The sequence below is a fragment of the Diabrotica virgifera genome, chromosome 8 (assembly GCF_917563875.1).
Source record: "Diabrotica virgifera virgifera chromosome 8, PGI_DIABVI_V3a".
Taxonomy (NCBI): domain Eukaryota; kingdom Metazoa; phylum Arthropoda; class Insecta; order Coleoptera; family Chrysomelidae; genus Diabrotica; species Diabrotica virgifera.
This window is the reverse complement of record NC_065450.1, coordinates 222,811,221-222,823,883: the sequence shown is the minus strand read 5'-3', so window position 1 is coordinate 222,823,883 and position 12,663 is coordinate 222,811,221. Positions and strand designations below refer to the sequence as shown.

The window sequence follows — 12,663 nt, the reverse complement described above, 5'->3', positions numbered from 1 at the left end:
AGTGATTGCGAAATTTATTAGTCGTTATACGGGCTCCGATACCTACCTTGAACCTACCAAAATACATAAGTAGTATGTAATACTTTTTTTTACATAATTTGATTACCATCAAAATTTCTATCAATATTCACCTAATATATTGTCTTCTTACCCTATGTTTTGTTGTATTTTTTCAATTCTAAATCATTTCATTCAAAATCAAAATAATTTGATTTACATAAGTTAAAAGTGTCAAAAGGTTAATCTGTTTAGTTAGACGATCTTCCCACATAATGACAAGCTGCCTCTGTGGCGCAGTTTTAATGCGAGTGAATCCCAATACAACGCAAATACCAGCCGCGTGGTAAGTTGGTTCGAATCCCAATAGAAACTTTTATTTTTTTATATTTTTTATATATTTTATGATTGTAAGTATATTTATTATATAATTTTATTTTCAGAAAATACGTATTTAGTTAATAGTACATTGTTTACCGGGTAGGAAAAGCTTAACATTCCTGGACGACTGTGAAGATTGCTAAGTCGAGGCGCAAGCCGAGACTTAGCAACTCAGAGTCCAGGAATGTGGCTTTTCCTACGAGGTAAACATACTATTTTTCCGCAAATCGTTTAAAATTCGACAGATATTGATTGATTTAAAAAAAAAACGTGATAATTTTATTCCCAAATAAATGGTGCTTTGAAATTCCTAATAAAATTACTTGGGTTACTATGGAAACGTATTGAGGTTGAATTGTCAAACTTGACGCTTATAAATAGAACACTAACAACTGTACGGAAATGTCATTTCCTTACAGTAAGGAAATGACATTTCCTTACAGTAAGGAAGTCCTGACTTTTTCTTCAAGAAATTTTGACAGGAATGTCAAAATTTCCTGGCGATTTGCGGAAAAAATTTTTCCGACAATTAATGTTCAGAAATCATTTGTGGCATTTTTAATGTGTTTGTGTGTGTTTTATTTTTTTATTATTTTAATTTTTGGCACTGTTTTAATAAAAATGTTTGAGAAGTATTAAGTATAAATTAATTTAATATTTAAATAAAATATAAATAAAAAGTATATTTCGTTTATAATCATATAATCATATAATAGAAGTATAACTTCTTACGTGCGTACAAAGTACACACACATTCTTTTTTTTATTTTAATTACGACAATATAAAAATAATAAACATTAAAATTAAAAAACGACGTTTTATTAAACCTAATCTAACAAAAACTCCGATTTTAATAGCTACCCCGATTTCATATAATTAAATTTCGACCTTTGCCTAACCAACTTAGTCTATCCTAGGTTTGACTAGTCAAAGGCCGAAACTGTAATTTATTTCGGGCTTTGACTAAGACCGTCAGTCAGAGCTGAGGATTGCCTAGTCAAACCTAGGAGTGCCTGAAATTCGGGCTTTGACTATAACATAAACATAATTCTATAATATTAAACACGCCAGAAGAAAACAGTTTTAGAACCATGAATATTTATAAAATAATATCCATTATTATGCCGTTGTTCTCCAAGTTCTAATTCATATTTCATAAAAAAGGAAGTTAGTAATCATTGTGGAATGTACTTTGTAGTGTAAGGTGTCGATTCAAAAACGCTTGCCTTTGAAAAACGACATGCATTCAAGCGAAATCTGCTGCAAACGCGAGAAATGAAAGGACACCTCCGTGCATTCATACAGCCATTCTTGCAACTCGTGCGGAATATGTGTATTAAACTTTAAGCACCTACACACAGATATTGCAATTATTGCTTTGCGAATTTTCAACTATTAATACATTTTATTGTTTTAAATCTTTAATCTCCAAAAAAACAGATCATGTCTAGATAATAATAGGTATTAGGCATGAGACAAGAGATAGAAAAGAACAAAGAGAAAAATGTTGAAACACATAATATATATTATGACCTTGATCGACTTTAAGAAAGCATACGATATGGTGCCCAGTAAACAACTGTGGGAAGCAATGAGAAGAATCCACGTTAGAGAGAAAAACATAGCAGCAAATAAAGTTAGGCAATGAAATAACAAAAACAAGCATCGCAACAAAAAGCCTCAAACAGAGATGTAGTCTATCACCTTTTAACATATACATAGATCAGGCTTTGAAGAGATGGTATGAAAAATGTGGAACAATGGGCATACCAGTACAAGAAAACGGTAAAGACCAAAATATTAGACCGAAAGCAGTAGCAGTAGATCGAACTCATTGGACCGAAAAGCACTTTACCGAAACCTCACTAGACCAAACAGCATTAGACCGAAATAGTACATACATTAAAAAAGATTGCAGTAAATTATGCTAACTAAGATTTTGTATGTCTGTCTTTTTGTTTGTTGTATTTTTTAAACGCTTTTATTTAGTTCAATAGTTTGCGTCAAATCTTTAGAAGTTAATTTGACTGCCTTTCTTCAATGCAAATGAATGAAAATTTGCAGACATATGCATTCGCGGGAACAAAGCAAAAAACAACCTCTAAACTCGCCAGTACTTTGTGCTGCCAGTCCTAAGCCTGGATAAAGGGTGAAAGGAGGTTGATGTTACCCTTGCTCAGATACAATTATGTTTGAGCACCCTGTATTATGTACCTAATGCTTTTCGGTCTCCTACTGTTCGATCTAGTGAGGTTTCCTTCCCCATTTCCTTACGCGGGGCGTAAGGAAATGGGTGAGTCACAAAGTTTCACAAGAAATAAGCGAATATTTCGCGAAATGAACGACAGATCGAAAAACTAAAAAATACGTACTCAATATTTTTCCAAAATCTATCGAATGATACCAAACACGACTTCCCACGGAGAGGGTGGGGGTAAATTTAATATTTTAAATACGAATCCCGCGATATTTCGCGAAATGAACATCAGATCGAAAAACTGAAAAATTCACTTATACAATATTTTTGAAAAATCTATCGAATTGCATCAAACACGACCCCCCACAGAAGTGGGGTGGGGGGATACTTTAAAATCTTAAATGGGAGGCCCCATTTTTTATTGCAGATTTGGATTCCTTACGTAAAAATAAGTAACTTTTATTCGAGACATTTTTTCGAATTATGGATAGATGGCGCTATAATCTAAAAAAACGATTGTTGGAAATGGAAAATTAAATTAAAAATGGAAAGTTCCCACTAAAATGGAAAACTGTACTTAACTTTTTTTGGATTTAGGACCTACTCTTTACAACCCAATAGGTCCCAAAGCGCTCGAGTGACTGCACATTTAGCATACTTTGCTCCCCTACCATTATTAAATCAAAAATATAGGAGAATTCTTTTAATCAAAGTTGATATTTAATATACAAGACATGTTTCCTTTTGTGATTAAATTATTTGTATAAGTAAACAAATAAGTCAACATTTTTTTCGCTAAATGTTGATACAGAAACTCAAGGAACAATTGATTCCCTTTTGGTTGCAAAGTCAAAACATCCTGTTAAATTTTTTAATGAATCCCTATTAAAATATAATACCGCCTTCAATTATGATATCATTGTTCAACCAAAACATAAATTAAACATTAATAAACAAAAAACATTAATAAACAAAAACGCATTGTCTGTCATGTTCTTTGAAGTATTCGAAGATCGTGATCATACCACGTGATGTATTTACTAATCCCTTCAATTAGCAGGTTATTATACATCATGGATGTGTGGGAAGCTTTTTTGATTTAAGTCGTGTTAGTTTTTGATGTACTACCGATGTTAGTAGGAAGTAAATAACAGGGTATATAATAAAGAATAAATTTGGTTTCATTAGAACTGATGGGTGTATTTTTTTTCGTTGAACTTTTTCTATTTTGACACTGAATATTTTATATTTTGGGAATAAGGACTCATAGTATTTATTGAAATTACATGATTTATCTTTTGACTTTGGATTTTCAAATAATTTGTAATTGTTATTTGACGTTAATGCAGTCTTTATCATCAATACCTGCCTGCTGAACAGGCAGCAGGTCTATTCCATTATCTTCCGGATTTTTGCCCTTCAAGACGATTAATGTTCAATTTTTTATTTTATTAACTCGCTAAATAATCTTAAAAAATACATATTTAAATTATATATTATCTTCTATATACATACACATTAACCATATTATTTTAAGTGTAACATTAGAAGCCGTGGGTGGGATATTTCTTGGAGTAAATAGGTATTTTTTATCAATTACGATGAAAATACCAAAATAAACAAGCCAATGCTTATCAGAATAAAGTTTTCCTTTGATCGATTCCGGCAAACACCTACATATTTCCAGTTTAAATGAATTTCCAACGAATATTTCCCGTTAAAATACAAGCACAAGTTAATTTTGTAAAATTTGATGAACGTCAATTAGATTTCCTCCAATTGGGTCACACTGACAAAGTCTATTAATATTTGAAACAAAAAAGCCGCGAGCGCAGATTTTTAATTAATTTTTTCTCTTATATGTTAGGGAAAAAGGCTATACCCTATTCCACGAACATACGCCTGTTTTGGATTACTTCGACAACGAATATTTTACTGTGCAAAATAAGAAGAACGAAAGTAAATTTCAAATTACATTGTTGTTTATTGGAATAATTATTAGCGCCATTTACTTTCGTACTTCTTATGTTGCACAGTAAAATATTCGTTGTCGAAGTAATCCAAAACAGGCGTATGTTCGTGGAATGGCCCATATTATTTTTAATTTAAAAAAGCTTTAATATTTTCTGTTTTGGGCTGTTTTATTTGTCGAATATAAACTTGTTCAATTGAAACATATTTGGTCAGGTTAGCCTTGGAAACAATTGTAATCAGTTATCTGACGTTCTGAAATGTTAGTTATGTTTGTACACGTTAAGATCCAAAAGAAGAAGAGGAACTATATTCATATTATTGAATCCAGACATCTTTTGGCTGTTTATTCTTATTCCTAAAAACTTAACGCTTTGTATGGTGACACACCTGATCACTTAACCAGTTTAAAGCAATAAAGCAAAGATTTGGATATTTCAAAATGGCGATGAAGGCCCACCGAAAAGAGCCAGTGTTTCTACAAACAATTAAAGATTTTTTCAGCTTCATTTGAATTCAGCTTCATTGGAATTTTTCCTTCACAAAACACACCACTCGCTTCCTTCCATTTCATCCATCCAACCCTAATTCTACTGCATGCATCTCCATCTATTTCTCCATTACTCTGTAATACCGATCTCACTTTTCACAATCATTTTACCGTCCAAAGATATCATTTTATTTGTACATAGTAACTTTATCTTTAAACGAACATTCCAAATACACCGTCTTTGTCCTACTAAGTTTAAAACCTATTTCCTCAAGAGCTTGTTTCCACCGTTCCAGTTTTAGTAAGTCACCTTCACTAGCATACATTAAGCACCATCGAATGTTACCCTGTAGTTTCGCGTCATCTGATCTCAAACTAATGGGAATAAATAAGAACTATGTACCGAGCCTTCATATCGATGTGTTAAGCAAGAAACTATCCTCAGCTTGCTTTGTAATAAGATCTGTTTCGAAGGAAATGAATTTAGCCTATTTTTAAATTACAAAAAAGAGCAATAAGATATCTGTTTGGCCTCAGAAGAACAACACATTGCAGAAGCTACTTCAAGCATGGTTGGCAGGTTTAAACCAATATGCTTAAAACCTTGGTTTAAACCATGGTTTAAATCAACTGTTTTTTTTTAGAAAAAACCTGGTTTTTCTATTGAGCCTCCAAACTGGTGTTTAAAGTTTTTTATACAGCTGCCGCAACTGAAGAAAATTAAGATAAATAAATTCTATTTTTTAATTTCGACCTTAGCTATTTTGAATTTGTTTTGATACGTTTGAAAATGTTTTTTTATTTGTGTAAATAAAAATAAAAGTTGTCTTAATCATTTTTTTTCATTGTTTATTACTATTATTTTATAAAATAATTTATTCATTTTTAAAGTATTTAGACTTATGATACTTTGTATCAAATATACCTGGTTTAAACCAAATAAACCTGGTTTAAACCAAAAAAATCTGGTAATTTTGTTTTTTTTAACCTTGGTTTTTGCCTAACCTGCTTTAAAGATCACAGGATTCTAACACTACTTTCTTTATATATTTTAGAAATTGTTTGCTTAATTCGTAAACATCTACATGTATTTCCAGCTAGACCTACATGACTATTTCACCAGAAATTCTACCTTTGACATCTATTTACCGATCCCTTCCAGTGAGTTAGTAAAGAAATCTATATAATATTCTGCAAAAAAACTATACAACCATCTCCCTCTACAACTTAAATCTTTCTCCAAGTACGGTAAAATGACAAAAGCCTATTTATCTGAAAGGCCATATTATTCAATAGCAGTTATTATCCAATAACTAAGAAAGTACAGTATTCTTATTTATAAGTAGAATCTTAATCTATATTTGAGTGTCATATGCAGCAGTTTAACTAACTTATTAAATGTCTTAAGGTAGATTATGCAATTTGCAATTTTTTTAAATTTTGCAATAGATTGTTACTGTTTTTTGTTTCACTTCATTATATTTTATTTATATTGTCGATTTATATTGTCGATTTATATAATTTTAGTAAATTCTATTTGTTATTGTTTTTTTATGATTCTTGTAAGCTTTGTCTATAAAATGGTTAAATTTTTCATGACAATAAAGCATATTTCTATTCTATTGAATAGATGATTTCACATGAAATTTATCAGTCTCTTCCACACTTGTCCTAACACTAGTTGTTACTCCCTCATACATATCTCTCACAATCTTTACATATTCACCGGGGGCTCCTTTCTTATATTAGCGCCCCCCACACAATCTCCCGAAGAACTCTATCGTACGCTTTCTCAAGATCAATGAATACCATATGAGCGTTTGTTTCTTTATTCCTGTATTTTTCAATCAACTGCCTTATAATGAAAATTGCATCTGTGGTTGATCTGCCCATAAAGCCAAAGTGATTACCGGATATTTCGGTTTCTTCACGTATCCGTCTATCAATTACTCTTTCCCATACTTTCATGGTGTGGCTAATACACTAAGAGCCAGGATAGGTGAAATTACAACAACTTAAAATTTAAATTGAAAACAACTTAAAATAATCTGCTATGCAGAAGACGCAATACTAATCTCTCAAAGTGAAGATGATTTATTTACAACATATGCTGCACCAATTTAATATAACCGCTAGAAAATTTAACATGTTAATTTCCGCAAAAAAGACTAAATGCATGGTTATAACAGCAAATCTAATAAGGTGTAAATTCGAGCTGGAGGGTCAAATAATAGAACAACTCATGGAGTTTAAATATCTAGGCATCACACTATCTAGCTACGGAAAGTTCGAAACAGAAGTGGAAGATCAGGTGAATAAAGCAAACAGTGCCGCAGGTTGCCTAAATAAAACAATATGGAGAATAAAAACATCGGAAAAGTGTACAGTAAGGGAGAAAACCCTTACTGTATAATATAATATGTATCCAGAATATGTATATAATTTAAGCATAATTAGGTCGATATAGAAGATGTTGTTTCTATAATCACAAACAAAGCGAAGGTTGATTAATGGAGTTTGTTTAGGTAACCTCGCTAGTAAGTAACGATACTCACGTACCGTTTACTTTCAAAGTCCAAAATAAAGATTGATATAAAAGCCCGAAGAGGGGTAAAAGAGAGGCATTAATATTTCATTATTAAGAGTACTATTATAGTTAGCATTTGTGCGAGATGGGCCTCTGAACGACTACCCCTAACATCTTCCGAACCTTACGATTATGGATGCTGTAAGCCTTCAAATAAAAGTATAGTTTAGAGTCAGTGTTTCTCTAGTTCCGATAGTTGGCTCCCTTTCCGTCCCTTAAGGACCCAACACGACAAAAGAAGTGAAAGGCAGAATTTACAAAACAGTCATCAGACCAATAATGACGTACGCGGCAGAAACACGACCTGATACAGAGAGGACAAAAAGAATGCTAGAAACAGCAGAGATGAAAACACTTTGAAAAATCGATGGTAAGACGCTAAGGGATAGAGCTAGAAGTGCAGATATACGACGGAGATGCAAAGTGGACAACATTAATAACTGGGTAAAAAAACAGAAGAGTAGAATGGAACGACCACATAAGCCGAGTCATGTCTACACAAAATGAAAAACAAGAAGAAGATTTTAAAAAACTGTCTTTTTTTAAAAATAAAAATGTATACCATTTTTATTCATTCACTAGTCTTCACTGCAGCATCCATGTGCTTGCATATTGTAGAAGCCTTGGAGGTTGTCACCAGGAAATGGGCCAATAAAGTTTTTCAATTAAAAATCTTTTAAAAATATTTAATTTACAAATATTTTTATTAGGTTGAAAAACTTAGTCTTTTTTTTTGTCTTTTTTTAATGTCTTTATACAAAGAATTGTTAGGTACTAATTCAGTTTATGATAGAAAAAAATTCATAGAAGCAACAACTCACCCCTCCACCGAACTCCCACAACCTCAAGATTTCACTATCACCGTCACCTTCACCGAAACCTCCGGCGCCGTTCTTCATCACGCGCGTCGGCGTCGCGGCGTCTTCGCCGTACTTGGAAGAAATGTTGAGTCGCGCGAACGAACTACTGTAGCCCGACATGTTTCATTTGAACTACCACGAAGAGGCGAGACTCAAAAGCAGAACCTTTGCCGAAACTCGGATCTCGTCAGGAAGGAACGTGTGAAGCCGCAGACAGAAGTTGTGAGTGGGCACAAGTGTTTCTTAATTTTCGAAAAGATTAAAAATGGGAGAGAGTAATGTTAAGACTATAGGTCGATTGTATCGTTCTGGATTAAAATAATCTTATGGGGATTAGCGGAGTTGATAATGTTGAATGTTTAACGTCAAACTGAATAATTTACAATTTTTCTTGGATATTCTAATCGCATATTCATTAAACAGTTCAGAATGTCGATAATGATAACTCTACAAGATAATTTAGTATAATTCTTCTTCTTCTTCTTCTTTTTGTATAGACATGACTCTGTCTGTTTTTTCAATGTGCCTCTATTAAGTTGTCGTTCCATCGTTTTCGTGGTCTTCCCACTGATCGTCTTCCTATTGGGGAACCGTCTCTCGCTATCCTGACTACTATATTTGTTGTCATTCGGCTTATGTGGTCATTCCAATATATTCTTCTGTTTCTTACCCAGTTATTAATGTTATTCACCTTGCATCTCCGTCTTATATCGTTACTTCAAGCTCTGTCTTATTATAGTGTCTTACCATCGATTTTTCGAAGGGTTTTCATCTCCGCTGTTTCGAGCAATATTTTTGTCCTCTCTGTGTCGGGTCATGTTTCTGCCGCGTATGTCATTATTGGTCTGATGACTGTTTTGTAAATTCTGCCTTTCATTTCTTTTCCGATATTTTTATTTCTCCATATTGTGTCATTCAGGCAACCTGCGGCTCTGTTTGCTCTGTTCACTTGATCTTCCACTTCTGTTTCGAGTCTTCCGTAGCTAGATAGTGTGATGCCTAGGTATTTAAACTCCATCACTTGTTCTATTATCTGACCTTCCAGCTCCAATTTACATCTTCTTGGATCTGCTGTTATAACCATGCATTTTGTCTTTTTTGAGGAAATTAACGAGTTAAATTTTCTGGCGATTATGTTGAATTAGTGCAACATACGTTGTAAATCATCTTCACTTGGAGATATTAGTATTGAATCGTCCGCATAGCAAATTACTTAAGTTGTTTTTCTCCCATTTGGTATCCTTTTTTAGTTCTTACTTTTTTTTAATATTTCGTCCATGATCAGGTTGAACAATAAAGGACTCAAGGAATCCCCCTGTCTTATCCCATTGCCGGCTTCAATTGGGTCAGTTAGTTCATCTTCCACTTTTACTTTTATTGTGTTGTTCTGGTAGATGTTTTCTATCGTTTTAATTATTCCCAGAGGTACCTCTCTCGAGTATAACAAGTGGATAACATCCTTTAATGTGACCCTGTGAAATGCTTTCTTAAGGTCCACGAAACATAAATATGCCGGTTTGTTGTATTCCAACGATTTCTCTTGAACTTGCCTCATTATAAATATAGCGTCAGTGCATGACCTTCCCGACCTAAAACCTTGTTGTTCTTCTGCTAATGTTATAATTTCATTCAATTTGTTTGTTATCACTTTTGTTGTTAATTTTAATGTTGTGTTTGATAAGTTAATCCCTCTGTAATTCTCCGGGTCTGATCTGTCTCCTTTTTTGAAGAGAGGTATTAGGATGCTTGATCTCCATTCTTGTGGTACCTATTCTGTTTTGTTCTATTATTTTTTGTATTAGTTTGCATAGTAGTTTAGTTAGATCTTGTCCTCCGTACTTTAGGAGTTCGTTCGATATTCTGTCCTCTCCTGGAGATTTTCTATTTTTTAATTTTCTTAATGCTTCCTTTACCTCTCCCTCCTCGATGTTTATTTCTCCGTTTGTCGTAACGTCAGGTGGTTCATTATCGTCGCCTTTAGCAAACAGAGATCAGAAGTAGTCTGCCCATATTTCTTTCTGAATGTGTTTCGCTTTTATTAATTCATTCATCTCCTTTCTTTGCCATCTGATCATTCTCCATACTTCTTTTTGTGTTCCGTAGAAGTCGTGTTCCATCTGTTTTGCCTCACTAGAAGAAACTCTGCCAGTGCTCCCTTTTTATTTGCTTCACTAAAGTATTCGTTTCGTTTCTGATTTGTTTGTAGTGGTTGTATGCCTGTTGTGTTTGTTTTGTTCTGTATTGTAAAAAGGCTTTCTTCTTTTCTTCGCATTTTATCTTAACTTCCTCTCTAAACCACGGGGTTTTCTTCTTTAATATGTGAGTATTCGTTACTTTTCTCTCTCCAAGTGATTCTGTTGCAGCGTCGATTATGTTATCTTTGAGTTTTTGCCAGCTTTCATCGATGTCATCGTTTTCTAATATTCCATTCTCAGCAATCTTCCCTGATATTCTTTTCCTGTATAAGTATTCCGTGGATTCCGTATGTAGTCCTTCAACTTTGATTTTTGTTTGTGTTGGTGCTGCCCTCTTAGGTGTGAAATATTTCATAGTGATTCCTATTTTACATAATACTAGGCTATGGTCGCTACCTACATCTGCTAAGTTGGGGCATCTTACGTCGATTATGTTTGATGGATGTATATCTCTGTTGGTTACAACATAATCTATCATAGATCTGTGTACACGGGTGTTATTGAATGTATATTTGTGTTGGTCTTTGTGGTCAAAAAATGTGTTGTTTATTCTAAGTTCGTTATTTGTGCAGAAGTTTATCATCGGTTCTCCATTTTCGTTTTTAACATTTTCATTATGTTTTTGCTTAATTCCGGGTAATACTTGGTTACCTATTCGAGCGTTAAAATCCCCCAGTATTATCATCTTCCCTCTAACTTGATCTACTACTTGTTGTAATTCGTCATAAAAGATTTCCCTTGTTGTTTGAGGCTTGTTATTTTCTGGGCCGTATACTCCGATGATGTTCAGGTCTTCCTTTTCCATTCTAATTTTTGCTGTGACAATTCTTTCCGATATAATATATTATATTGACACTCTTTGATGTGATTTTGGTATTTTTGATGTATTAGTAATGCTACACCTTCTTTGGCCCTGTTTTCTTTTGCTATTCCACTGGAGATAGTATATGTTCGCCTAATCTTGATTGTCCTTTATTCGCGATGTGCAAGTACTTGGAAAGTGAAACGAGAAACGACCGTGCGCGGGTCGCGGAGAAATATTGCAACTATCTTAAATAATTCATATTGTCAATTGAAATTGTCAAATTGACGTATATTTCATACCTTCTGTCATTGACGCAGAAAAATTATATATTGCTCCACAATATTGATATGATATGCAATTATTATATAAAGGTAAATTTAATTAATTGTATTTTGCTTGCAGTACTGCATTTTAATAACTGATTTTATTTACTACATACAATTGTTTACGTTTGCTAAACATAACCTGCATCTTATTTTTTCTTCTTATTATTTTTTTGGACTATGGTCTTGACAATTATCCAGCAACCAGGACTAATATAATTGGCCAATATAATTAAAAGCGCGAATAAAAGTACAGAGCGTAGAAATAGAGGTCGCTTTGCCGAACTTGCACGGTCCCAATAATGAAATTGAAGCGTTTATTTGAAAAACAACACATGTCCAAAAATTAAAATTTTGGCAAATCAAGACAAACTTCCCAGATATCTGTTGTTTGTCTAATACTAACCGGACATCTGAGATTTTTACACAACTGAATGTGTCAGATAGATAAAGAAACTACTATTCTATGAGAAAAATACATAAAGTCGAATTTGCGAAAAATGGACATGTGTTGTTTCTCAAACAAACGCTTTATGGTAGGGGAGCCCAAGCGGGGATTTTTGCAGTTACTCGAGCGCGTCAGATTAGCATATGGGGGAAACCTGGTACCCTGCAGATGTACCTCTACCATATATTGGCTCTTAACACAGGGGAGTTCGTTAAGGGGGGCCCGAAAAAAAAAATCTATTCTTAAAAAAACTCGAAATTGTCAGATTAAGATAAGGTAAGTTAAGTACATGCAAAAGAGTGTATATTTCAAAAATCTGACGATTTGAGCCGGGCGTAAGGAAATGGGTGAGTCCCAAAGTTTCACAAGAAAAAAGCGAATATTTCGCGAAATAAATGACAGATCGAG

The 12,663-nt window shown here is 33.5% G+C and overlaps 1 protein-coding gene across 2 annotated transcripts in view; it reads right to left on the bottom strand.

Annotated features, from left to right (window-relative positions):
• LOC114342178 (four and a half LIM domains protein 2) overlaps positions 1 to 12,663 on the bottom strand; it is a 485,196-nt gene that overhangs the window by 410,169 nt on the left and 62,364 nt on the right. The window contains exon 1 of one of the 2 annotated variants that reach the window (XM_028292970.2): positions 8,446 to 8,616. The exons of the other annotated variant lie outside the window; for it this stretch is intronic. Within the exon in view, the coding sequence (XP_028148771.2) occupies positions 8,446 to 8,604 (159 nt within the window). The 5' untranslated portion in view covers positions 8,605 to 8,616. Of the gene's footprint in view, positions 1 to 8,445; positions 8,617 to 12,663 lie in introns of those variants that run through there. 2 annotated transcript variants of the gene reach the window in all.